Source organism: Heloderma suspectum, chromosome 3, assembly GCF_057233095.1.
Source record: "Heloderma suspectum isolate Gila_16-S chromosome 3, 16-S_ref, whole genome shotgun sequence".
Taxonomy (NCBI): Eukaryota; Metazoa; Chordata; class Lepidosauria; order Squamata; family Helodermatidae; genus Heloderma; species Heloderma suspectum.
In genome coordinates, this window is record NC_139460.1 from 314,483,513 (window position 1) to 314,510,765 (window position 27,253).

A 27,253-nucleotide genomic window follows, 5' to 3' on the forward strand; every position below is an offset into this window, starting at 1 on the left:
CCCACCTGCCCAGAGTCATTCAATGGTGCTCTAAATAAATAAAGAGAAAACTAAGGAATTCCCAGATTATAGCCACCATTTGTGAAAATCCCACTGATAACCACAGTTGGGAAGCACAGAGGAGTTCTCTGAAGGGACCACTCATCTTGGCCGTTCTAGCCAAGTTGTTTCGAGTTCTGTGTTGTTTGTGTATATTGTCTGTGTGCTTTTATATAAATGGCTTTTAAATTTTTCATATTGTTTTTAATGTTTTAATTTCTGTAAACCTCCCAGAGAGCTTTGGCTATGGGGCAGTATAGAAATGTAAATAATAATAACAATAATGGCCATTGCTATTTTGGGATGGATGTGAGGCAAATAAGGTGAGGGTTAATCCAGATAAGACAGAAGCTGGGGGTAAGGAAACTTGCCGATCAGGATGGAGGTACCTGCTGATCAAGATGGAGGTACCTGCCAATCAGGATGGAGGTCTGAGACTGGCATTGGGTGGGGTTGCTCTGCCCTGAAGGACCAAGCGCACCACTTGGCACTATCTATGGAAGCACAGGTGGCATTGGTTACCCAGAGTGCCTTTTATCGGCTTCACCTGGTTCGCCAGCTGCATTTCTATCTGGAGAAAGAAGACCTCAACTACAGTCATCAATGCCTTAGTTACATCCAGACTAGACTACTGTAACGCAGTCTACATGGGGCTGCTTTTAAAGACAGTGCGGAAGCTTTAGCCGATGCAGAATGCGGCCACCTAGTTGCTTGCAGAGGCGATCAGAGCATATAACACTGATTCTTTACAGTTGCGCTGGCTGCCAGTACACTCCTGGGCCCAAGTTCAAGTGCCGAAGGCCCAGCTTGGAAGGGGCCTATAAGACCATCGAGTCCAACCCCGGCCATGGAGGCCATGCTCTGTGATGGCCCCACCTCTGTGGAATGGTCAACCGCAGGATATGCACATAGCCCACTCTGTGACTGTTTTAAGCAGGCCTTAAAGACCTAGATGTTCCAATCTGCTTTTCAATGTTTTTTATTTCATATTTTAAAAATTCATAAATTTGTTATTTCAAATGTTTTATGCTGTAGTTTTAGTTAGTAGTATTTCATATGTTTTTTGTTAAGAAATCCTTTTGAAACCACCTTGAGGAGGCTTTGCCTCAAAAGGTGGTAGAAAAAAATTAAATAAATTATTATTATTAATATTATTATTATTATTCATTTGTACTTGTTAGGCACTCTTCGGCCATAACTCTGAGAGTAGCTTACAGAATAAAAGCGTAAAAACACAGTTCACTAACAATTTAAACAAATGACACAGTCATTTAAAAAGCCATCAACAAAACAAAGAGCCCTGAGCACATTAAAAAAAACTTTCACCAGATACCAGAAAGAAAATAAAGACAGGGCCATGTGAACTTCCTTCAGAAGGAAAGAAGGTGGGGTGCCAAAACTGAAAAGCTCCTGTCCCCAGGCACCACATGCCTTATTTCACGGGGTGTGGGAGACTCAGAGCAGGATTTCTGAGCCTGATCTTAAAGTCTGGACAAGTCCATGCAAGGGCAGGTTGCCCTTCCCTCAGGTACCCAGGTCCCAAGCCTTTGAAGGCTTTAAAGGTAAGAAAGCCCTCAGAAAAGGACCAGAAACCAGAGGAGCTGCTCCAAAACTGGCAAGGTGTGCTCCCTTGCATCTGTTCCCAGTTAATACACGTGCTGCTGGATTTTGCATTAACTGTTGTTTCTGAGCAGTCTTCAAAGGCAACCCAACCTACAGCACATTGCAAGAGTTTACTCCTTCCTTCCCCAGCCTGGGACCTTCCAGACATGTTAGATTGTAACCGCCATCACCCCCAGCCACACTGGCTGGGGATGATGGGAGTTATAGTCCAACACATCTGGAGAGTCCCAGGTGGGGCAAAAGACAGTCCACTCCATGATGACTGGGACTGCTCCAGCCTGCCACCGTTTTAGCATACAGGGCTCTTGTTAAGATTGGACAATGTCTGGAATTCTCTCCTAAAAATGGCATTCGTAGAATCATGGAATAGTAGGGTTGGAAGGGGCCTATAAGACCATCGAGTCCAACCCCCTGCTCAGTGCAGGAATCCAAGTCAAAGCATCCCTGACAGATGGCTGTCCAGCTTCATCTAGAATGCCTCCAGTGTGGGACAGCCCACCACCTCCCAAGGTAATTCCAGTCCTTTTAGTCCTTTCTCTGAGTGTATTTTGTCTAAACTCTCACTCTCTCTCTCTCTTTCCCCACCAGTGTTTGGACAGAAGAGACACAGTGCACGCTGCTCAACGCCTCCATCACAGAAACCTTTAACTGTTCGTTCAGCTGCGGCCCAGATTGCCTGAAAAACTCTCAGTACCCTTGCTTGCAAGTGTATGTCAATGTATCATCTTCGGGGCAAAAGTACTTACTGTACCACACAGAAGAGACCATTAAACTTAATGCTGAGGTAAGACCAGATTCCAAAGCAAATCCATTTTCAATGCAGATAGACTGTTTGCTGGGGGGATAATGCTTGGTGCTGTTCTGTATCTCCAGATAGAGCTGTTTGGATCTAATACTCCATGCACATGGGATCAGGTCATCTTGCACAGAATTGGATTCCTGGGAATGTTTGGTTTTATTTTATTTTTGGGGAAAGGAAGTTTCTAGCCCTCATGGTTAAAAGATGTATTGGAAGGTGAAGGAAGTGGTCGAGGAAGGGCTGTGGTGGCCAAGGGTGTCCTACTCCTGTGCTTTGCAAAGTAATCTGCCCCTCCCTCATGACCTCCATTAACATGCCCTACCCTTACATCCCTATGATTCCTCATTTCCTTTTTCTCCCATGGCACTTTTCTTTGCTAAAATAAATAAATAAAAACTCAAGATCCTGAAAATGCTCCAGTATCAGATTCAGGATAAACTGGACTACTTGTGCAACTTTAGGCATAGCAAGCAGGTTTACCTGAACCTATTTTCTTTTTGGCAAAATTTGCATTTTCATACATTTTCATTTCCATTGTTTTAGTTTTCCTTGGTTCAGGGTATGAACTTGGTTCATGCCACATCACTCCATGCTAGGACATTTCAGAGCTGGCCTCTTTACAGGGACTAGTTTCTTGTGATGAGAGGGCACTAGCAACTTAAGGGCCTGGTTTGCACATAATGCTAAGCCACGGTGTGGTTTGTTGAAATCTGGATTATCATTGTTTTCCAAACTCATCCCTGCTATTTGTTAACCAGCTACAAACTACAAATAGAAGTCATGGTTTGTTGTTGGTCATGGTTTAAATAAGCCAGATTTCATAAACCAACAACAAACTATGGCTTCCACAATAAAAAACACACACACCCCGCACAGCTACGAAGCTTGGGGTGGGGGGCAAATCTCCTATTTGGGGGGATTGCGGTTTGGGAGGAAAGGGTCAAGCCTCCCCTCCCTGTGCACTGTGAACCCAACAAAATTGGGCAAGGGAGGCACCTGTTATTAAATACATTTAAAAATCTGACCAATTTCCTAATGATGCATTTAGTGTCACATGTAGCTTGTAGGGCTCTTTGCACATTACTTCTCCATGTGTACACTGTATGTATGGTGGAAGGAAGCAACCAGCTCCACCACATCAGCCCACAACATACATATATACATACATACATACATATATTTATTTGAAGCATTTTTATCCCAGCTCTCAGCCAAAAAGGTTCCCAGAGCAGCTTACAAAGATAAGAAGACAGTCCCTGTCCACACGTTTGCACTCTAAAAGACATGACACAAAAGGAAAGGGTATTGAGAGGGAGGAGGAAAAAAGCAAATTCAGGCACTAGATTCTTAGAGCTTCTTCACATGGGGCTTATATTGTGTGATCAAGATTGGTTGTTCATGGAAGTTTGTGGGTCCTTTACATGTCAACCTCTACGGCCCCTCCCATAGTTTATGACCTTTATCCTGCTTTTAAAAAGACTGGAGACAGTGCGATAAGGGACAGTAATCCAATCTATCGGCTGTGTGTAATGACAGCGTTGTGCTATAATCACAGCGTCATCTAGTGGCTGTAAAATGAAACATATAGAAACATATAGAACTTGCCAAGAAATGACATCCTCAATTCAAAGCACATGTCCGCCCACGTAAAGGAGCTGATCGTAATCCAACAAAGAATCTGGAAGCAGAAAGTCCAGGCAAGCATGCAGGATTTCAGCCTCGTGTGATGAACCCCTTAGTTGCAAAGTTCGGAAGGTTATGGAGCTGGATCTAAATACAGTGGAAGTGATTCTGCTTTCTCTTCCTCTGAAGTCCTCTTCAATGGCAGTTGGTAGAGGGGTGAATCCAGGTACTATGGAGGATGCCTGACTGCTGCTTTGACTCCCTCTGATGGCCTTTTATATCTAAAACATCCAGTTAAAACAGGCTTACAATTTTTTAAAAAACAGAGCCAAAATTATACACCCCATAGCTGCTTACCTCCAGCTAACTAAACATTCTCATTGCAGACCCAACAAAGATCCATCTTTGTCAGTAGAATGATGCTTAGGAAAGTGCTTTATACCAACCAGACCAATGGTCCATCTATTATTTATTATTATTAAATTTCTTAATTTATTTATTACATTTCTTAATCACCCACCTGGCCGGTCACCTGGCCACTCTGGGCGATGTACAGCAATACAACAGTTTTAAAACAATAAAATTCTACATTAAAACATCATATTTCTAAAAAATACCCTAACCCACCCCAAATGCCAGTTTTGCCTACACTGACTGGCAATCTAACTCACTTTTGCCTACACTGACTGGCAATCTAACTCACTTTTGCCTACACTGACTGGCAGTCTAACTCACTTTTGCCTACACTGGCTGGCGGTGGCAGGGGTCTTTCCCAGCCCCATCTGGAGATGCCAGGATTGAGCCTAGGACCATCTGCGTGCAAAACAGGTGCTCTACCGCTGAGCTACAGTCGTTTCCTTTCATACTGAAAATGAAATTAATGTTATCAATTGGGAGAGAGAGAACAAGAGAGAGAGAGAGAGAGCTTGTGACGCTGTCTGCCAAGCTGCGTCTGAGAGTACATCTGTGCCGACGCAGCATTGCCGCGCACATCACGGCTCCGTCCTGTAACGTGCAGTTCTTTCTCCAGATGGCTGTTTGTCTTTCTTTGTGTAAGGGGCACTGGAGGTCCCTCGATGTTGCATGGATGACGTTCAGGCAAATGTATCTGTTCGTTATCTGTCTTCAGTCGCTCAGAGATACAACAGTCCTCATTACGTAGGAAATTTAATTGCCTGAGATAAGGCGAAATCAGATACCAGAGTCCAGATCACAGTGCTTGCCATCAGATGTAGAATTGCAAATGCCGAGCTTAATGAACGTGCGTAACAGCCCATTCTGTGATGCCGTGCTGGCACAGCTGGGCGTCTACTCCACGACAAGCACATATGAAGGCACAGTCGTTTTTAGGGCCTTTCCGAGCAAGTGGATGATTGTGCAATCATCGCTCGGTTGTTATTCCGTTGCTGCAGCAGCTTCAACATCTAGAGACAGTGTGGTGTACTGGTTAGAGTGTTAGAACAGGACTAAAGTTCAAATCCCTGATTCACTGTGAAGCTCACTGGGTGACTTTGGGCCAGTCGCTACCTCTCAGCCTAGCCCACCTCACAGGATTGTTGTGAGGATAAAATCCGGGAGCGGGGAGAGCACCCTGGAGGGAGGATGGGTTAAGAATGTAATAAATCAAGGGGGGACAACTTCGGGGGGCCAGGGAGCTACATTGTCGTCCCCCCTCAAATGCACCGGGGACTGCACCCCACCTGTACAGCCACTGCTGCTGAAATAGCAGCATTTTTTATTGGAAAGAAGGCTCATAGGGAGCAGCAGGAATGAGAGGGCAGCAGTGGCAAGGGAGAGGTGCAAAAATGCCCAGGAAGGCCACACGCAAGCCACGTGTTGCTCACCCCTGTAATAAATACAGTTTGCGTCCCGTTTCTCCTGGCACTCAAAACAGCCGTGTTTTAGCACTGGATAAAATGTGACCATTCCCCATGTAGGGAATCCAAAGGGCAAGGCCCCTCTTGGCGCCCGCGTTGCTAGCAGGAAATAGCCAAGTATGAGGCAGCTCTCTCCACCCAGAAGGAGTTGGAGGGTGACACCGCCCTGCCAGGCAGAGCAGTGAATCCACTGAAGGGTTGAGGCGAAGAGGTTTGTATGGCATGTGGCCTTGGATAGAGTTGGCCAGCTGGAGGCCAGGCCTCCGGATGTAGCCCCCAAAGTGATTATACCTGGCCTGCCACATTTTAATAAAATGTTCTGGAACAGGAAGCATACTTGCTGTTCTTTAGGTGGCATACACCCGTGCAGCAGATACCGTCTTAGAGGAATTCCGAAAGAAAAGAAAAATGCCAAAATCCTTTCCACTGTAATACTTTTATTAGGCCAACTCAAAGGTCACAAAATACTGTGCAAGTACTTTGACTTCTCCAGGACTCTTAATCAGGCAAGATACTAAACAAAGCAAAAGGGGGGGGGGGATGGCTGGTGTTCAAGCCATGCAGTTTGCATTTAGTTACCATCTTCAAAGAGGCAGTCCTTCCTGGGCGGGAGATAAGAGAGCTTGCCTCTTCCAAGACGGCTCTTGCTCCCTGCAGTTTTTAAGACTTGTATTAAAAACAGGATTTGTAAATTCTGATTTTCTTGCCCGATTAATCTGCAGCACATTTTTAGTCAATGGAAATATTTTGTTTTTATCCGATTAATCGAGTCAACATCGCAGCCCTACTCATAAGTATGTTCCATTCAGCAAAGCTACCACTTCCCCTGACTACTGGTCCTGTAATTAGCTGCTCCCTATTTACAGCCTGAGCAATCCTGCTGTTTGCTTATTATCTCTTTTTATTAAACAAACAAATGATGGAATTGCTCAGAAGGAATGGGAAATTACTAATTAAAGGGACAATTGTGGCTAGGAGCTACCAGGTAATTACTAATGAAAGGGCCAGTAGCAGGGAAAGCGCTTTACCAAACTTGATAAGCTGGCATGGTAATTCTGTTTAAAATCACAACAAACCAGAAAAATCACCATAAACCAGGTCTTTAAAAAGACAAGGAAAGCACTGGATTGCAACAGTCTGGCAGCAATGTTGGCGGCATTCTGCATAATAACTGAGTGAACGCATGATGTTTCTGCCAGTTGTGTCCCCATCTCTTTGGAATTCTTGCCCTGAGGACTTCACCAAGCCTCCTCTCTTGCAGCTTCCAGATGGAACCTGAAGACTTCTATTCCATCGAGCCATTTTTACAATTCAAATTTAAATTTAATATAATTTAAAATAATTAATTTTATGTTCACTTGTTATTTTTAACTGATGATTCCAGTTGCATTATTATTTGTTTTATGTGTTAACCTGATGGCTTAATTGTGTTGTTGTTGTTGTTATTGCTATTGCTATATTTATAGGTTTAATGCTCCTTTTGTTAGCCTCCTTATGAAGATTTGTCCTGGAAGGCAAGATATAATTTAATAAATAAGAGAAGTAAATAATAACCTGCTTACCTAAGCAGTTTCAGCAGCCATGTGGTAAGCTTTTCAGCAGCTAGCGTGTTGTTCCGAGTAATCCGTATTCCACCTCTCGTAGCCAACTTAAACAGGGCTTCCACTTGGCAGCTTTTTGCCTTTATTAACCATTGTTGGCTTTTTATTTTAAATTATCCAGACCCTATTTATTTGTTTGTTTGTTTGTTTGTTTTACTAGCAAAATGTCCATCATCTGGACATTGTCAAGAGAGGATATATACCTTGGTCAGCAAAAAGGTAGTTCAAGGAGGGTTGGAGAAGGGTTTTGTTTGGCAGCCTCTACTTGTCTGACAGCCTGTCTACCTGCCCCACATTGGATGCAAAACTTGCTCTGTATTAACAAACAAAACTTGTAGGTAGCTTAGGGCCAACCCAAGACATGCTGCTGCCTGAGGTGCAACAACAAATGGCACCCGTCCACCCAGTCGAGGTACATAGTACCAAAGGCCGGTCAATGTTATTTTGGCGCATGAGGAAGAAAATCCCACAAGCACCTCTCCCTGTCACTGGCCATAAAAAAAACTGCATCTGTTGCCCTTCTGGGCTGGCCTTTTCTTTCCTGTCCTGTTCCTCCTTTCTTTCTTCTCTTCTGCCGTTTCAAGTCATTTTGGTACCTGAGGCAGAAAAGCTCATAAGTGCCTGTCCCCATTCCTGGTACTAAAAATATAATCACAATAGATAAATTATTACCCATTTGCTGCCCTTTCATTACCCCCAAAATCAGCTGCCTGAGGCACCTTCCTCACTCTGCCTAATAGTTGGCTTGGTCCTGAGGTAGCCTCATTGGTACATTAGAAGAAGAAAAAACCCAAAAGGCAGCATAGGAGAATGCCTTTCTTTTTGGACCACCTAAATTCAGGGAAGTAGTGAGCAAGCTTTCGAGTTCTCCAGAGCTCCTTTTTTCAGGTTTGGTGTTAAGACAAACAATAAAAGGGGGGGGGAGCAGGAGATAGAAGGCGGGACATGACGTTGAAGCAGTTTGTAACAGTTTTAAGATGGAGTGCAGGAGGAGTTATGCCAGTTTAATTAGACTGTGTTTGGTGCAAAATAGATTTCCAGTACCGCAAGGGCTACTGGGACAAATAAACAGCAGTGGCTGTTGCTTCATTTTGATTTTTGTTTAAAGTGGCTGAATCTTTTTCCCCACAGGGGGAAAGCCATCTGGGGGCAATTTTGAGTGAGAAAAAAAGCCAGATGGGAAGCATTTAAGCGGCAATTCCCTCCTCTCGCGTTCCTCAACTTACATGTGTAGCCTCAGAATACAAAGGCTGCTTTGGTCTGAGAAAAGAGATGTGTGGCTGCGTGCAATTCTAGTTTGGCCCTTAGCTACCATGCTACATTAGCTCTGCAAATCTTGAAGAGTTTTGCCTGTTTGGATTTGCACTTAAATCCTCCCATGTGGCACCTCCTCTTAATCGAATGCAGGTACAGTTAATGCTTGCTTGACTCAAGGCTGTTTTACAGGTTATGATTGCCTCTCTGGGGTTTTCTATATATTTCTCTCTCTGACACACTGTTGTGCAAAGTGAATCCCAAATCAGCTGTATTAATGCAATGCCCCTTGATGGTAATGCTTTACTTTCTGACTGAGAATGGAATTGAAATAGTTGGAGCTTTCAGACCTCTCAGATTACCAAAGCAGATCTGTTCCAAGGCAGAGCTGTCCCATACCCTTCTCACAAGTGAGACAAGCTCCGTACCGAGGAAGTAGCTAACAGCACCAGTATGGACTAATGCTGTCACTGGCTTCCAACCCCTCTGGGCACTACTAGTCAATTTCCAAGGGTGGAACCTTCACTATAGAGCAGGCCCAACCTGGTGTCCTCCAGCTGTGTTGGACTGCAACTCCCGTCATCCCCAGCCAGCATGGCCACTGGTCACGAAACTGCACCCCCTTTCCCTCTCTCCTCTCCCCACCCAGGGATTTTTCTTAGATGGAGAGCTTGGCCATTGACCACGCTGGCTGGGAATGATGGGACTTGCAGTGCAACACAGCTGCAGGCCATGAGGTTGGGCAGGCTACTATAGAGCTTGATGTGGCCTTGTACAGCTCACACACATACACACACACACACACACAGACATCATTGGTTGTGATTATAGCATAATCATGGGTCTCTGGTAGGGGTGTGCAGCAGATTCAGGCAAATCCTGAATACAGTACCAAATCACGTTGATTCAGAAAGTTTTAGGAGATGTCCAAACAGAAGCAGAAGTCCGCTAAAGTGGGCTGAATCTAATCTGAACCCTTCCGAAGCTTCATTGGCAATTTGGGGGAAGACAGAGACACAGACAGTGGGCTCCTTCGCACGGAGCTTTTATCTTGCTATTGAGATTGCTCACTCACAGAAGTTTGTGGGTCCTTTTCATGAAGTTGTGAACCTCGAGGGCACATCCAGAGGTATTTCCTGGTTATTTCATCTCAAAAAGATCTGGAACTAATGAACTACCTTTTTAACTCAAATTGTTACGCAATTAAAACAGCCACTAGATGGCGATGTTTCATTGAGTTCTATAGAACCTTGAAAATTAAAAGCTTCCCCTCTCAGCAATCATGTGGTTGCTGGAGCCTTTCCGCAGTAAAAGAGGAAAGACTCCAGAACGGGAGGACTGTGGGGGTTTCCTTTAGTGTAAAGGCAGCCAGTGTGTCTGCAAAAAATGAGCCATTTCTCCCCAAGCTCTCCATATAAGAAAAAGGCCCAAGGTGGGGAGAGGAGGGGGTGGAGTTTTATGACTGACAGCTCTATCTTTTAATCCTAGTGAATTATTTTTCCAGGGCTATCCAATCACAGTGCTTTAGGGGACGGATGTTGAACTAATACATCACAGGACTGTTCCAGTGTTCGGTGCTCTTTGCTAGTTCTCTCTCTCCCAGGAGCAAGAATGTAAAAGAGTTTTTTGGTGGGAACTGGGGAGCTTCTTTTTGGCTTGTGTGTTCTTCCTAATGTTTTCCTTCCATACCAATCCATAACCTAACCTTTCCACAATCCTTGCCAGTCAAGTCCTTTCCTAAATCCTTTCCTAGAATACAATCCTTATTCCTTGATTATTATTTTTAATGTTTACTCTTGATGTCGTTTGTTTGATTCTGTCGTGTATGTTAGCTGTCGTTTGTTAGTTGGTTTTAGGTGGTGTCACTTCCCTTATCCCTCCACCAATTTTGTCCCTTGTTGTATAGGTTTGATTAAGTTCAGTGTTCTATGTTTTGCTCTGTGTGCGTCTAAATGTTGGATGTTGAAGTCTTTCTGCCTCTGTCACATACCCACATCCACCCCTGTCCTATGAGCTGACAGTGCCTTTCTGTGACTTTGATGCCAGCTGAGCAGAAAACAAAAAGCCCTCAAACTGCATTTCATTCATCATAACCCCCTAGCCACTGCACCTATCATTCTGAAATTTCGCAGGTTTCTTCCCTAAGGGTGCCTCTAGGATGTAATCCATTTTCATACAAATCCCCCCACAAGCACAGATGAATAAGTGAATCCCCTTTTGAGAAAAACAAAAACAAAACCCAAACTGGAAAGCCTGCTCTTGTAAGAAATCCTCTTATCATTCACAGACTTTGCGGGCTTCATGAACTCATAAGGGACAACTATGCCTTCAAATATTATCCAGGTATCAAAAAGGAATTTTAAAAGTTATCAGCAGTTCCCTTTTTAAAAAAATCAAACTTTAAAGGCCCCTGTACATTTTTCTCTGAACTTTGGCACACTTCATTCCCTAAGAAGGAGCTACTATGCTTCAGATTTCATACAATTCTGTCAAAACATAAACACAATATAACCTTCTGTTGATTTCCAATGATAGTGAATGGGAGGAAGGAAGCAAGATTTGGATTCAGACCCAAGCCAAATCAGCCTGTTTTCTGAATTATTTATTAATTCATTTATGGAGGGAGCAATCCTATGGCCACTAGTCAGCGGCTAGACGGCCATAGGATAAATTGGTTTCTCGGAGCCCGCACTCCAAGGTCGGTTCCCTGAGAATCGAACTTCTCCCCCCCCCCCCGCGCACGCCGTGTGCACGCTGCCTTGTAAGCAGCACGGAACAGCCCTGCACTCTGCGCTTGGAAGAGGAGCATGGAGCAGTGAAAATGGAGCATTCCTGGGGCCATTCTGGGGTGAGGAAGGCGGAAATGCCGGTACGAGACATCCTATGTGTCATCCAGCAGCCTCCTCCCTCACTTCACCCTCCCGCGGCTAGACAGCTGAAAGCAGCTGTCTAGCCGCAAATGCAGGACAGGAGAAGCACAGAGGGAACGATCCCTTCCGTGCTTCTCCTGCCCTGCATTGGATAGGCGGTTGCTTCCAAGTTCGGAGGCGTCCACCTACCCCGGTAGAGTTGCACCCTTAAAGGATTTATATATCATTTTCCATTGGGGGGGGGAATCCCCAAAGTGGTTCACAAAATAAAATCATAACAAAATACAATAAAATCAATCAATGAAACCATAAAACATTACAACATTCACAATAAGCGGGGGTCCTGGGTTGTACTAATAGTCAGGAAATGCCCAGGCAAGATTACAGGGCCGTTTTGGCTCAGCCATAGTTATATACAGAGCTCTTGAAATATGGACAGTTTTACAACCAGCTGGGGACCCTTTACAAATGATCTGGCCTTGCTTGGAGGAGTCGGGTAGCACAAGATCCCCCTCTCCCCACCCCCTGGAGATCACTTAGACCTGGTGGGGTGGAGGAGCAAGGAGATGCAAGGTAGGGCGGCCACTTACGCATCACTACCAAAGTGCATCACCAAAAGAGAGGCCACCAAGTTGCATGGCATTTGCATGTGTACAGTTATATGTATAGGTGCAAATTTAGAAATCATAACTATAACTTAAATAAGAATGCAGTACATCTCATCATAGTGGGAAGACGGTGAGCGATATGCCTGCTCAGTGCGCTGACCAAGTGCTAACTCTTGAGGGGCAAGGTCAAAGCTTCTCTCCCTTCTGGTGGTTCTTTGACTTGGACTGGATACCCCTTCCAAGAGGGGACACTTTCTGTCAGACCTTGTGGCAGTCCACGGGGAATGATAACCTGAGACACTGATTCTGAGTCAGAGGGGGCCACTGTGGAGCCTGGCCCAGCCGTGGGAAGCCAGGCTCCTGAGAAACTAGTTCTACCAGGTGTCCCAGGAGGAGTGAAACTCAGAACGCTGATACAGCCTCTCTTCCACTGCTGGGAGATCTGACTTGGGGTGGTCCCCACGGGGGGTTTGCTGCAAGTTTGCTGTGTTTGGAGGCCCCTGCTTCTTGACCAGGGGTGTCTTGCATGGGAACAGGGGAGCAGGGGGCTTCTGGGGTGTGTCCAAAGTTGCAATGTCAACTCAAGAGGATGGACAAAGGCATCTGGCGAGGCGTAGCATGTGTTTGCAAGCTAGGTTTTCTTGCATGATCGGATGTCTGATAGCGAACTTTAGCAGCCTCTCCCTGTATTCAAATGAGAGCAACAGGCTGTAGAGGTTGCTGGACACAACGTCATTCTAACCTGAAAAGCTTCCTTGTCTTGTTTCTTTGCTGGAACTATAAACTTGACTTATTCTGTGTTCTGAACCCGAGTCTTTTGGGTCTGTGGTTGGGAAACCCAGAGACTGATCCTGGTTAAGGAACTACGTTGTAACCTGTTCTCTGCTGATTTATACTGGGACTGTAAAGGCTCAAAGCCAGTTACTGGAATTACTGCAATTAAAGCCTTACTGAACCCTACGAGCATTTCTACATGAGCAATTTATGGCAATGAGTGATTGGCCACTCATGAAAGTTTGTGGGTCCTTTATATGATGTCAACCCCCAGGATGTCTCTTTTCCCCCTTGGTCCTGCTTTCAAAAAGATCAGAGATAAAGCAATAAGGGACGTTAATCTGTTCTATCAGCTGTGTGTAATGAGGGCAAAGCCCTATTATCACAGTGCCATCTAGTAACTGTAACATGAAATATATAGAAACATATAGAACTTGTCGAGGAAGGACTTCTCTCGATTCAAACCATGTGTTTGCCATGTAAAGGTGCCGGTCGTAATCCCGCAAAGAATCCAGAAGCAGAAAGCCCCAGTAAAGATGCAGGATTTCAACCCTGTATGATGAACCTCTAAGGCTCAGTGTCAGGAAGTCAGGACTTGACACCTTCAAGCAGTGGACTGTCCTCCACTGACTGACTTCCACCAGCTCTCCAAAAGAGAGGACTGTCCTCTGCAAAGTAGCCACCTTACCCCCCACCCCCACCAGCCACTGGGAAGTATCCCAAGCTGCAGCTCCTCCCAGCACCAGCAGGAACCCATCATTTCTGTGAAATGCCCAGAGAGCTTCGGTTATTGGGTGGTATAGAAATGTAAGAAATAAATTAATTAATTTTCCCAAAGGTGAGTGCTGATGTAGGGAGGAGCTGAAAGATGGGCAGTGCAGGCTCCAGGTGCGTGGGGAGGAGGAGTCCTTGGCCAAGACCCCCTCGGTGGGAGACCCTCTCACAGTGTGGGCCCCCCTTTCTCAGTGGGCTGCCCTCTTCCTCACCATAGTTGGCACCTGCTGCTGCTGTTCCTCCCCCTCCCCCTCCCCCTCCTCCTCCTCGCTGTTGCTACCACCCACTTACTTGCCAGAGGGTTTGCCAGCAAGCCAGGTGCTGCTTTTTGTGCTGCTATCATTTCTTTGTTCACCCCCTCTAGGCCAGAGGGGGAGAGCAGATGAGCAAGGAAGTGGTAATGGGGAGGTGGACGAGCAGGACGGGACTTTGACAGTCAGGCCCCTGTTGGTACATGGGCCTTGGCAGGTCCCCAATCATGCCAACCCTATTACCCCTGAGAGTGGGTCCTTGTAATGTGTTCCAGGGCTTCGTGTACTCCCATTATGCCAGCAGCAGCACAGAAAGACAAGGCATATTAATCACTCCCATGCAAGTTTTAAAAATGCAGCATAGAAACATGTTAGCCTAAGTTTTAAAGGCATTCCTTTTTTTCTCTAATAGCAAGGCAGACAGAAACAGTAACGTGCTCTTGTCAGAGGCAGGCAAGAGTAGCTGACGGGTACATCCTGCTGTTCAGCTTGACAAGCTGCCATCCATTCCACCAGCTGGGAATACAGCCTTATGCACCAAAGGAAGGCAAGCGTGAATCCCGAGCCAGGGACTTAGCATGGGCCCCCTGGGATACCGGTTGTCACATTCCTCCCACCTCCAAGCCACCTCAGTGCTGGTGATGTTACTGACACTGCTGGAGAGAGAGGGACACTCACATCCCAGAAGGTCAGCGCTAGCAACCCTCAAAAGGTCAACAGGAAACTGGTGCGACCTTTCCATTTCACTCTTCACGCCACTCTCTGCACCGATGGCTCCAGCTGACTTTTGCCTCTTGCAGTCATGGATGCAAGAGAATGTACTTTGATTTTTAGCTCTGATTGGACTAAGACCTGCGAAACTAAAAAAGCTCTCCCCACCCCCATGTCACCCAAATTAAAGAAAGGATGCCTTCATTTACACTGAGATACCTCTACGGCACTCTCCTGTCAGAACTGAAGAACAATAGGTGTCTGCTTTGATTTGTTCAAAATCATCTCGGAAGGGTTCTGCATGGCCTTATGCATATCTCCAGGTTTTAAGTCCCCCACCCAGATTCTTGTCAGTACTATAATTCTATAATATAGAATAGACTTCTATAATTCTAGTTTAAACTCTTCTGTGCTGCTGACTGATCAGGACTCGGGGAGATATAAGGAGATCAAATATTTCTTGCTTTCAAACTACCAAGCCAAGTTTTTTGGAATATTTACATTGCATGTCACAAGTGGCACTGAAACAGGAAGTGTAAGAGAGTTGAGCTTCCTGTTTTCATACTTCTTCTGTAATGTCTGAAGAGGGAACTTGTAAGTCTTCCCTGGGGAGAGAGGTATGTGCTTCCAATATGGTGAGAACTCTCACAGGTTTACTGAAGGTTTACTGAAGGTAAGCAGATGTGGACCTGGTCAAGAAGAAGCTCCTGGAGATCCATTTAAGAACAGTGGTATTGTTGAACAGGAACATGGGGAACCTGAGTTCCAGCTGTGGGTATTCTTGGAGTGACCTTGGGGGTGTGGTTATGAAGGCTGTCATTATGAGCTACTGCACTTCAAAATTTACCTCTACACCACCATACAGACATGCGCACACGCACACACACAGAGGATTCACTAACAATATACTGAAGAGATGCAGGTGTCCCTTTGAGCATATACATACTAGAAATAACCCCCACCCAAAAAAAAAACCTCCCCAAATTGAGCTTATTCATCTCCCCTGTAAGAAGATGGGTGTGTTATCCCCACATTGGGAGCAAATCCACTTAAACAGCATGACATCTTCCAAGAAACTCTGTGAATTGTCATTTTTGTGAGGGCACCAAGCGTTCTATTAGAACAACATTCCCCAACCTTGTGCCCTCCAGATGTTTTGGACATCAACTTCCATCAGCCCCAGCCAGCATAACCAATAGTTAGGAATCCTGGGAGTCATACTCCAGAACATTTGGGTGGGAAGGGCTGTACTAGAGACTCTTCTTCACAGAACTACCATCCCCAGAGTACTTCAGGAGGAAAGATGTAACAGTTAAAGTGATAACATAGGCATGTCTTCTGCATCACTTTTGGAAACACCTTGAACCTTTGGTTCCGCTGAAGATGCACTGTCTTTCTTTTTTCATCTGTCTTTTCCCCCCACAGTGCTCCTATATACCTAAGTGTGGCAAGAACTTTGAAGAGTCTCTGTCCCTTGTGAATGTCGTCATGGAGAACTTCAAGAAGTATCAGCATTTTTCCTGTTTTTACGACCCAGAAGGCATTCAAAAGAATGTGCTGTTAACCAAACTTTACAGTTCCAACGTGCTGTTCCACTCGCTCTTTTGGCCAACGTGCATGATGATAGGAGGGCTTGCTATTGTTGCCATGGTCAAGTTGACCCAGTACCTGTCCCTTCTCTGTGAGAGGATCCAACGGATCAACAGATAGAAGCAGCAGTTTGCTTTGGGGATTGATTTACAGTTGAAATACTGTTGTTGTTGTTTTCATTCTTCACCAAAGAACCTTAAGTTTGTAATGTGTATGTCTGTTCTAAGTTCCTTATATTTTTATGAAGTAGAGCAATAATGAAAATGGCTGTTCTATATGCAAACGTGATGCTATTATTATGCAGATGATGAGAGAAGGATTTACCCTTTGCGTTGGCCGTCTACATGATCTTGATTTATGCTGCAACTTGGTACTTCTTTTCTTCTTCTTCTTCCTCTTCTTCTTCTTCTTCTTCTTCTTCTTCTTCATCATCTCCTTCTTTTTCTACAGCCAAAATAGGGCTCAGTGTGACCATTTGCCAAGCCTTGTCAATGAATGCATCCACACACTTCAGCACAAATCCATTTTGGAGGGATGTACTACATTGCCACATGTGTTCATATGAATCATTTAAGTTCCACTTAAGCCCCCCCCCGGGGGGGGATGCAAAATGGAAGGAAACTTGGAGACAGGTAAGAGCATCAGTTTGGTTGGCTGAAGTGGAACTAAGATAGTCACCTTGATCCAGAAATCTCTTGCAGGCCTGGGTTCCCCAGCTGCCTCCTCCACTAAGGCCAAAGGGCAAACACACAACATCACGATGTGCATTGCTGCACATCCACACCCCAATCCAGGGAACATTAACCACACTTAAGTCCCATTGAAATCTATAGGACAATTTAGTCATGGCTGATGTTAATGGGATGTAAGCTCAACTTATTTTCCTTGGATTGGGGGAGGCTCAAAATTCTGGATTGGGGCAATAGTCTTCATGTTGTCGTCATGCTCAGGTTTAAGCTTTCTCTTTTGGCATTTTAGATATCTAGCAACACATTTATTTACAATATCTTTTACTCATGGATCATTATCTACCAAAGCTACAGCCAAAAATAATAATAATTCCCACAGATCTATACAATTTGTTAACTACTTTTCATTTTCTACTCCAGCCTGAGCCCTGTTGGCAGAGATGGGACCAGAAAACACCTTACGTACAAGTTTATTATGTGCATTTTTTCTTGTATTTGCTACCATATCACTGTAAAGAAGAACTAAAAACACACACACAATCAGCTATTTTTTCATTTTTTACTTCCAACTATTTTAGATTTTTTTACTAGATATTAAAAATGAATACTAGACAAGACGACAAAAATGTATATTATACCTAGTGATGTATTGTAATACGAATATGTTATATTTTATTATTTCTTTTATTAACTGGAAAGCAAGCAGTATCTTTCTTGTATTTCACTATGTCCAAACTTGGATATAATTGCAACTAAGAAGAGCAGTGCTGTGGAAGCCGGGGTGGGGGTGGGGAGTCTTAGACATCATTCATGATAGCATTTCAACTCAAATAACCTTAGTTGGTACTTAGCTTGGAAAGTATCCTCCAATTTTAGGGGCCAAGATGGGTAAAATATAATACTATTCCTAAAGAGGATTTTCTAAAACCAGTACACAGCAAATTTTCTTCCAAGAGCATTGCCCAGGGGGAGGGGGTGAAATTCAGATGAGTCTCTCCATGTGCTGAAAGCCATGAAGTGAACTGGAAGAACAAGGAGCTTGCATATGTCATGTGTGTGTCCTATGAGACCTGTATTAGCACTAGGAAACCCTTGGTGGATGTCAAGGTGGCATGTAAGAAGTGATTTTGGAGCCCCAGTTGGGGGCATGTGCTGTTTGCTACTCAGGAACAGCAGGGGGCAAAGAAAAGACAGAAGCTGTGATGTACAGAGAGGCAGGGGATAACCATCAGTGGTGTAGTGGTAAATTTTGAAGTGCAGACCCTCATCATGATAGTTCCTATAGCTACATCCCCAAGGACAGTCCGAAATTGCAGGCAGCAACGTTGATCCATATCAAGAAACCAGATCTAGCAGTCTTCATCTCCATCAGGAGCAGGTCTTTTGTAAAACTAATGGGTCTTAATTGCCCATTCAAGACTAGGCCACCCAAAAATACTTTGCATGATGACAGGGAACAATGTATTGTTGCTGAGAAAATCCATTCCCCTCACTACCACCACCAGCTAGTGTGAGGATTGCAGCTAAGCTCAGAGAGAACAGGGAAGTCTGAGGAATGTGGCAGGTGACATCAGTGTCCCTTCTAATACACCCTCCACTACACCACGGATGATCATGCCACTTGTGAAAGATCCAAACAACGTAATGAAGGGCGGGCTGAGTAGAGTGTGAGTAGCTGGCATGTCATCAAGACTTGGGGTGTGGTGCAGGGACACTGGAAACTATCAAGTAGAAGGGAAGACAGAGGAATATCGGTAGCTTGGTGAGGCTATGCCAATGCATGATGAGTGAGAGGCTCTTTTGAAGCCCAATACACCACGAGGATTAAAAGAACAGATGAGGAGGGGAACAAATTATAGTGTATTTTTCTACCCATCCTCTGCATAATTTCAAATAGTATTCACAGTTTCCTTAGATTATAACTACAAAGACAATCTTAACAGGTTCTGATCCTGAACTTTCCCCAAAAGGCAAAATGCGAGGTACTTGCTGATCACCCCTTAGAATTACCGTAGACATTTTTAAAAGAATTATTTAAAGGTTAATTGAAAGTAACGGTTACTACTATTTCTTTTTTTTGGGGGGGGGGGGTTTGCCAAAAGGAGAAAGCACATTGGATCTGTCCAGCTCATCCATTATGTGTGTCCTTCTTTATTCCCCGTAATGTAATGTTGAAAAAAAAAACCCTTTATGGTGTTACAAGATTCCATGAACTGTGCAAGTGTTGTCTGAGCTGTACAAATGAAGTCTGCAGCAGTGAAATTAATCTTTGATCTTGTAATCCATAATGCAACTTTTTTTTTCTCAGGCAAATAAATTCCTGGGGTGTGTAATCAGCACTTCAAAACTGTGTGATTTGGTACAAAAATTATTCAATTAAACCTTTGAGATTTCAATATGCTTGGTAGTCAGAAATGGCTTTTTTTTCCCCCACACAAAAAAACACAAACCATTTAGCAGGATTAATTTTCAAGGTTCTTTTAAAAAAATACTGGTAAAATTCAGTGTTTTATTACGCTGCCATGTGCATACCTAGGAAACCTATTCATTTATTTGTTACATTTATATCCCACCTTTCCTGCAAGGAGCCCAGCGCGGCATACGTGATCCTCCTCTTCTGCATTTTATCCTCACAACAACCCTGTGAGGTTAGGCTGAGAGTCAATGACTGGCCCAAAGTCACCCAGCAAGCTTCATGGGCCGAGTGGAGACTAGAACCCAGATCTCCCTACTCCCAGTCCAACACTCGAACTGCTACACCGCATTTGGAGCCAAAGCACCAGTTCCCACATCATGGCAAGCCACTGTGGGTTGATTAACCCTCTGGGTGCCACAGCATGTGCCAGCCACCATTTTGAAGATGCAGACCCCAGCCAGCAGATGCTATGGCAAGTCATGTCGTGGGAACCCACACAGCAGGGGTTGTTTGAGGGCTTGTTTGAGGGTTATTTGAGGGTTGTCTAACCCTCAACCCCTGCCGCCCAGGTTCACACAATACAGCAAGCTTGGCACCCATGGATGCCATGCAAGAATGATGCCCATGGGCACCCCGCATGATGCAACAGCCCCTATGGGTAAATTAAGCCATGGTGGGCTGTCATGTCATGTGAACCAAGTCAAAGGGTGCCTCCTGTCACAAATCCCCGGGCCCCCTCTATCCCTGAGCACTCACACACACACAAATAGAGAGGCTTCAGTCTCACGCCTTTAATTCATTATTCACAGGTTCATTACAGATGCAAATCCTCGAAGACTCTGGCTACAAAGGAATGCCTGCAGTTCAAATGGAATCACCAAAAGTTGCCCGCAGTTTGAAAGGGAGGCTATCTGGCTAGGCTAACTTAGGGAGGGAGGTCCCACCCCTCGCGTGATGCTTCCCTGCATAGCTTCTCACGCATCACTAACTGGGTCGACTGTCTGAGCTCCACCCTTGACGTTTCCCTCCTAGCTCTGCGCCGCCGCCTCGCATCTCTTAGGTCACAGTCCTCAAGCCCCTCCTCCTCCTGCTCGCTGCTTCTCACGGAGGGGGGTAAGGAGGAAGCTTCATGCCTGGACATCTGGGAGTTGGTAACCTGAGAAGCACGCCTACCCATATCTGAACTGGCTTGTGAAAATGCCTCTCCCAGTTCTGGCTGCTCCTCTTCTGAATCTGAGCTGCTAACTATCTCCCTGCACTCAGAATCAGTCCTGACCCTTCCAGACAGATGGGCCCTAGTACTAATAATCAGAAGGCACTGTACAGCTAGCCCTTTTTCTTCCTTAACAGATTTCCAGTGATAAGAAAAAAGATGGAAGAAGTGGTGGGAAAACACAGGAGGATTATGATCAGAAGACACTGTCTGGACCCCACTTAACATTCTGTGAATGGGGCAGCACAATGGCATGGTAAAAGCCTTGTCCGGAAGCACCCTAAGTTTTTGCACCTTGGATAGCTCCTTTAGAGTTCTGACTGGTTCTGACTATACCCGGAGCAGATTCACTGCCCCACTGACATCACAGACACCAGCCTCCACTGGTCAACATATATAACAGTGGTAGACTAGCCATTGATAGACGTGTGCTCAATTCATTTATCTAACCTGTTTAAACTATTGGTCCTCAACACATCAAAACATGTGGCAATAACTTCTACACATCCATGCGTGTTGCTTGCAACTAGAATGACCAGGTGTCCTACTTTATGGAGGACAGTCCTATTGGAGGGTGTTCTCTGGGAGCTAGAGGCCAACACATTTGGAGGACACCAGCGTGGAATAGGCTCATTTAGGGAAATGATGGGTCCTGAGGAGGGATTTTGAGAAGTGGCATCACACAGGCATTCTCCAGAGCAAAAGTGGTTGCGGGGGGGGGGGTGAAGTGGAACAGGGAAAGACTGAAACACCTCTTCTGGTCCACCACTGCTCCAAATCACACTGCTTCTTGCAGAAGCTGCTTTTTCAGTGGCAGGTGCAGGAGGGAAGGAGCTTATTTATTTACTTATTCATTCATTCATTCATTTCATTTCTATACCGCCCAATAGCTGAAGCTCTCTGGGTGGTTCACAAAAATTAAAACCAAACAACACACAATAAAACAATTTAAAATATATAGAACATTAAAGCCACAATATAACAATACAGCCACAATAAAACCTAGCAGCAGTGCAGGAGTTTAAAATACAAACAGCAAAGCTAAAAATTTAGAAAGCTAAAATGCCTGGGAAAATAAAAAAGTCTTCATCTGGCGCCGAAAGGAATACAATGTAGGTGCCAGGCGAACCTCACTAGGGAGCTCATTCCAGAGCCGGGGTGCCACAGCAGAAAAAGCCCTCCTCCTAGTAGCCACCCGCCTCACTTCCTTTGGCAGAGGCTCATGGAGAAGGGCCGCTGACGATGATCTTAAGGTCCGGGCAGGCACATATGGGAGGAGGCGATCCTTCAGGTAACCTGGCCCCAAGCCGTTAAGGGCTTTGAATGTTAACACCAGCACTTTGAATCGGGCCCGGAAATGGACTGGCAGCCAGTGCAGCTGGAAAAGTACTGGCATAATATGAGCTCGCAGGCCAGTCCCTGTTAACAATCTTGCTGCCCTATTTTGGACCAGCTGAAGTTTCCGGACCATTTTCAAAGGTAGCCCCACGTACAACGCATTGCAGTAGTCCAGACGAGAAGTTATCAGAGCATGGATCACTGTAGCTAGGCTATCTCTGTCCAGATAAGGGCGTAGTTGGTATACCAGCCTAAGTCGATAAAAAGTGCTCCATGCCACTGAGTTCACCTGTGCCTCAAGTGACAGTTCTGGATCCAACACCACCCCCAAACTACGAACGTGATCCTTTAGGGGGAGTGCAACCCCCTCCAGAACAGGTTGAATATCACCTAGCCGGGCAGACGAACCACCCACTAACAGTACCTCCGTCTTGTCTGGATTGAGTTTCAGTTTATTCGCCCTCATCCAGTCCATTGCCGTGCCCAGGCACTGATTCAGAACAGCCACTGCCTCACCTGGTTTTGATGAGAAAGAGAGGTAGAGCTGGGTATCATCTGCATATTGATGGCACCTCAGCCCACACCTCCGGATAACCTCCCCCAGCGGTTTCATGTAGATGTTAAACAGCATGGGGGATAAAATAGAGCCCTGTGGAACCCCATGGCACAATTGCCATGGCACAGAGCAATAATCCCCCAGCACCACCTTCTGGAATCGGCCATCCAAGTAGGAGCGGAACCACTGTAGTGCAGTGCCTCCAGCTCCTAACCCAGACAACCTATCCAGAAGGATACCATGGTCAATGGTATTGAAAGCCACTGAGAGGTCCAAGAGAATCAACAGGGTCGCACTCCCCCTGTCCCTCTCCCGGCAGAGGTCATCCCACAGGGTGACCAAGGCAGTTTCCTTGGTCGCCCTGTCAAGGTTTGTTAAATGCATTTGCATTTCTCATTTTGTTTGGGCCTAAAACATCTGTTTTTCATGTTATTCATTCACTGGCATCCCCATGGAACAACACAGTATGTTCCAGAAAAGTATGACCTAGAACCCGGGGTCATTCCATGAAGCTGAATGGTGAGAGATTCAGGACAGATGAAAGGAAGGACTTCTTCCCACAGCACATAGTCAAACCATGGAATTCGCTACCACAAAATGTAGCAATGGCAACCAACTTGGATGGATTCAAAAGGGGATTAAACAAATTCATGGAGCATAAGGCCATCAATGCCTAGTAGTCAAGATGGCTATATATTACCTCCAGAATCAGAGACAGTATGCCTATGTACACCAGTTGCTGGAAACATGACTGGGAGGCAGCTAGTGCGCTCATGTGCCTCTGTGGACTTCCCATTGTAGCATCTGGTTGGCTACTGTGAGAACAGAATGCTGGACTAGATAGGCCTTTAGTGTGATCCAACATGGCTCATCTAATGCTCTTATGTTCAGTTGTGCTCAAGCCTGGCCACTATGTGTGAGCCATTGTCACTTTTAGGGCGCAATCCTATGGGGATAGGTGGCCACCTCTGAACTCAGAGGTGTCCACCTATCCAATGCAGGGCAGGAGAAGCACGAAGGGGATTGTTCCCTCCACACTTCTCCTGCCCTGCATTTGTGGCTAGACAGCCAATTTTGGCTGTCTAGCCACAGGAAGCCGAAGCAGGGGAAGAGGATGTGTCGTACCGACATTTTCACCTCCCCCACCTGGAATGCCCCCCCCCCCGAAACCTCATTTTGGCCGCTCTGTGCTCCTCTTCCGAGCATGGAGCATGGCCATTCCACACTGCCTGCGAGGCAGTGCAGATTAGGGAAGGTCAGTTCTCCGGGAACTGACCTCGGATCATGGGCTCCAAGGTCGGTTCCTGGAAAACCACTTGTCCTATGGCTGTCTAGCCGCTGACTAGTGGCCATAGGATTGCTCCCTTACTCTTGCTGCCACCTCTGTTTAAGAACCATAATTAAATCCTCACAGCATCTCTGTCATGCATGAACCTCTTGGATGACTGAAAAGTTAAGGAACTGTTCAAGGCTGTTGTGTCTGTTGGACACAGGGTCATAAAGCGTTTAACCTTAAACCACTTAGAGTTTTTATTATATTAAGCGGTATATAAGTATTACAAATAAACCTGTAATGGCTTTCTCTTGAATGGTTGGGATCTTTGCCCAAGTAATCCTAGCTCCAGTTTACCAAAAAGTGTAAAAAGTGACAAAGAGGTAAGAATGGTGGCCATGATGAAAAATAGTCCAGCTGTTTTTCTGACCAAAAGTAATGTATTCTCTGTGAGGTCACAAAGCTTCCATAAAACTCAACAGAATTTGAAATACTAACACTCCAGTCTGGATCTGGGGGGAGGGTGACGGAGGTGGGGGACTTAACTGTTCCAACACTCAAGCTGGTAATTCAGTTTAAATTATTGTTTTACCTCACTCAATCCAATTACTCCGAGTTATTTTGCTGTCCCACCGTTCTCTGTGTTAATGGCAACAAAATGATTACAGGCTGCAAACGCAGCGAGATGTTTCACCCGCAGGAACGACAGTATAAATGTTTATGGCCCAACATATTGAAAACAGCATTTGATGTGTAAATGTCAGGCATAATCAGCTCTCCTGTCACTAACAAACAAACAAAAGCAGGAAATATGCAGCCGCTAAAATGTCATCTATGGAACTTAAAATGCTACGTTCTCGTCAGCCACGTAAATCCTTGAGCAAATGGGCAGTGGTTTTGTCAGTCATTTCCCAGAGGGTTATATATGATTAGAGCTATTTGCTAGTTGCTTTCCTTAGGTAATGGATCTCAGAAATGTAATAAAGATTTCCAGTGGAGGCTGGTGGCTCCGATGTCAGTGAGGCGGTGAATCTGCTCCATGTTTCAGATGGAACCAGGCAGAACTCTAAAGGAGCTATCCCATTTGGGAAATTTAGCTGTATTCTCATGGAGGGTGGCTCTGGAGACTAAGCTGGACACACTAACTGTTCAGTAGGTAGTTAGAGTGAGAGGTTGCAAGGAGAAGATAGGGGGATCAGGAGCCCCTAACAGTCTGGTAGGCTAACAAGACCTAAAGTTTGCATAGACGTTTGGGGATGTTGGAGACATGAGGGTGGGTGGGGAAGGAAGGTACGCTCTCACTCCCCACTGCGGCTGTGGGACAGATTTGGGATGAGCACTATCCTATCTGGCCCCTATCAGTACATGGTGCTTTAGAAAGTAAATTGTTCCCATCAGTACATGATGCTTTAGAAAGTAGATTGTTCCCATGACTTCTGCCCCAGAGTTGTAAGCTGAGCTTCTTTCAATGGATTGGGACAGTACATGCAATGCCAAACAGCACCAATCACCTCTCTGGATATGCTCAAGAGACCAAATCTAGCTCCCTTCTTCCTACAAATAGGACATGGGTGCTATAAAAGTAGACAGCATTCACCATCTTTTAGGCGGGAACACACGTCAAATGAAATATGAGGAAATTTCATGGATGAAACAATGGTTGTACAAAGCGTGGGAGCTCTCGTTATATCAAGTCAAAGAAACAACAGGCTAATCTAATTCTGAGGAATTGGATCTCTTTTTAACATGGATGCCATTTATTCAGAAGGAAATGAGACATTCATTAGCACACCTCCCAAAAATTGTGTCCATATTTACTGAACTGCCTTGTTTGTCATCCAAATGGAACACTATGCTGGCTGACCCAAACATTCTTGAATACAGAATTGATGCCTCCTTAGACATGTTTCCTGTTGCACTTCTTCTTCCATGCTTCTGTCCCTGCTCAGAGTGACAACTGGAAGTCACCTAACACAATGACTGGGTTTGGACAATCAGCGGAGGGAACAAGCCATGGCTTGCAGTAGGGGTTGTGGGGTGGGTGAGAAGCCACCCCCTCTGCGCCACACGCCGGGTTTGGAAAACACAGCAATCTGCAATGCGGTGCGGGTAAGTAGGGAAATGCCAGTCGCGCAACCAGCACACGTGTGGGGGGGAGAACCATACTGTGTTGTTTCCCCCACTGAACATCCAAACACGGCCACTGACTCTTTTTGATTTTTTAATAAAAGGATTAAATTAATTTATTAAAATTAAATTAATCCATGTCTATGATATGGTTTATTCGTCATATCTCTGAGCAACTGGGAATTTCATGAGCATCCTCTTATTGGTTGAATTTCCTAGTGAGGTACAAGTGTCTTCTGGGTCTCCTGTAATATCTGCTTCTTTAAAATATGTAAGTTGAGAACAGGGCAGCAGGCAGCAGACACAGGACAGGCAGACAAAGCTAGTCTTTACATCATGATCAGTTTCACCCAAAGCGAATAGTACACCTTTGGAGCCTCCCAAGCTACCATTCTTCGTCGTCGTCCTGCAAAACTCAAGTCTTCTGTCTCCTTTGCTGGTACATTCCAGCTGCGGAACTGTTTCTTTCCAGTTCCTCAAAGAGGATATGTTCCATGGGGTTCCATGAGAATTTTGTTTCAGCTTTGAAAAGAATTTGCCAGCATTCACAAAGTTATCTATATTCTGGACAAAAAGAACTTGAGATTATGGAATTCCAATGTGGAGAAAAACTGAAAGTGACAGATACAGCCATCCTGGGCCAGGGCTTTAGAACTTTGTTCTTAAAAGTCTTGGTCTGAATCCCTGTATATTCAACCATGTTTGCAGTGCTGAATTGGGGTTGCCACCTCTTTTTTCTTACAGGCTGCTCATCTTTAACAGCTATGTGGCAGGCAGCTATGTGAGAATTTCATTTTTCACAAGAATTTAACAAAATTTGCAAAGTTCTTCACATTCAGGAAAGAAAGAACTTGAGATTTTTAAAAAAAAATGAATGTAGAAGAAAGCAAAACTGACAGATTTCCCTGTCACTAGTGTCCGGTAGCTAGCAGCCACCAGAAATCATAGTCCATCAATACCCATTAAAGAAGCATCCAAAACAGGCTGGAAGAATAGGTAGGAGGGATGGCAGTTAGGAAGTTGTCCTATACCAAGTCAGCCCAGTGGTCCATTTTGCTCAATATTGCCTACTTTGACTGGCAGCAGCTCTGCAAGGGCTCAGACAGGAGTCTTTCACAGCCCTACCTGGAGATGCCGGGGATCAAACCTGGGACCTTCTGCATGCAAAGCAGGGGCTCCGCTGCTGAGCTACGCCCCTTCCCACTGCAAATTCTCTTTTTCCAGCAGCGAAGGGGGCAAGCCATTTC

General features: G+C 45.2%; 1 protein-coding gene across 3 annotated transcripts in view; it reads left to right on the forward strand.

Moving 5' to 3' along the window:
• LOC146351564 (calcium-activated potassium channel subunit beta-2) overlaps positions 1 to 19,477 on the forward strand; it is a 151,345-nt gene extending 131,868 nt beyond the window's left edge. For 2 of the 3 annotated variants that reach the window (XM_084842076.1, XM_084842078.1), the window contains 2 exons: positions 2,251 to 2,446; positions 16,230 to 16,514. In XM_084842076.1, the coding sequence (XP_084698202.1) occupies positions 2,251 to 2,446; positions 16,230 to 16,514 (481 nt within the window). Of the gene's footprint in view, positions 1 to 2,250; positions 2,447 to 16,229 lie in introns of all 3 variants that reach the window. The other variant, XM_084842077.1, reaches the window with a different exon arrangement.
• Positions 19,478 to 27,253: the final 7,776 nt, after the last annotated feature.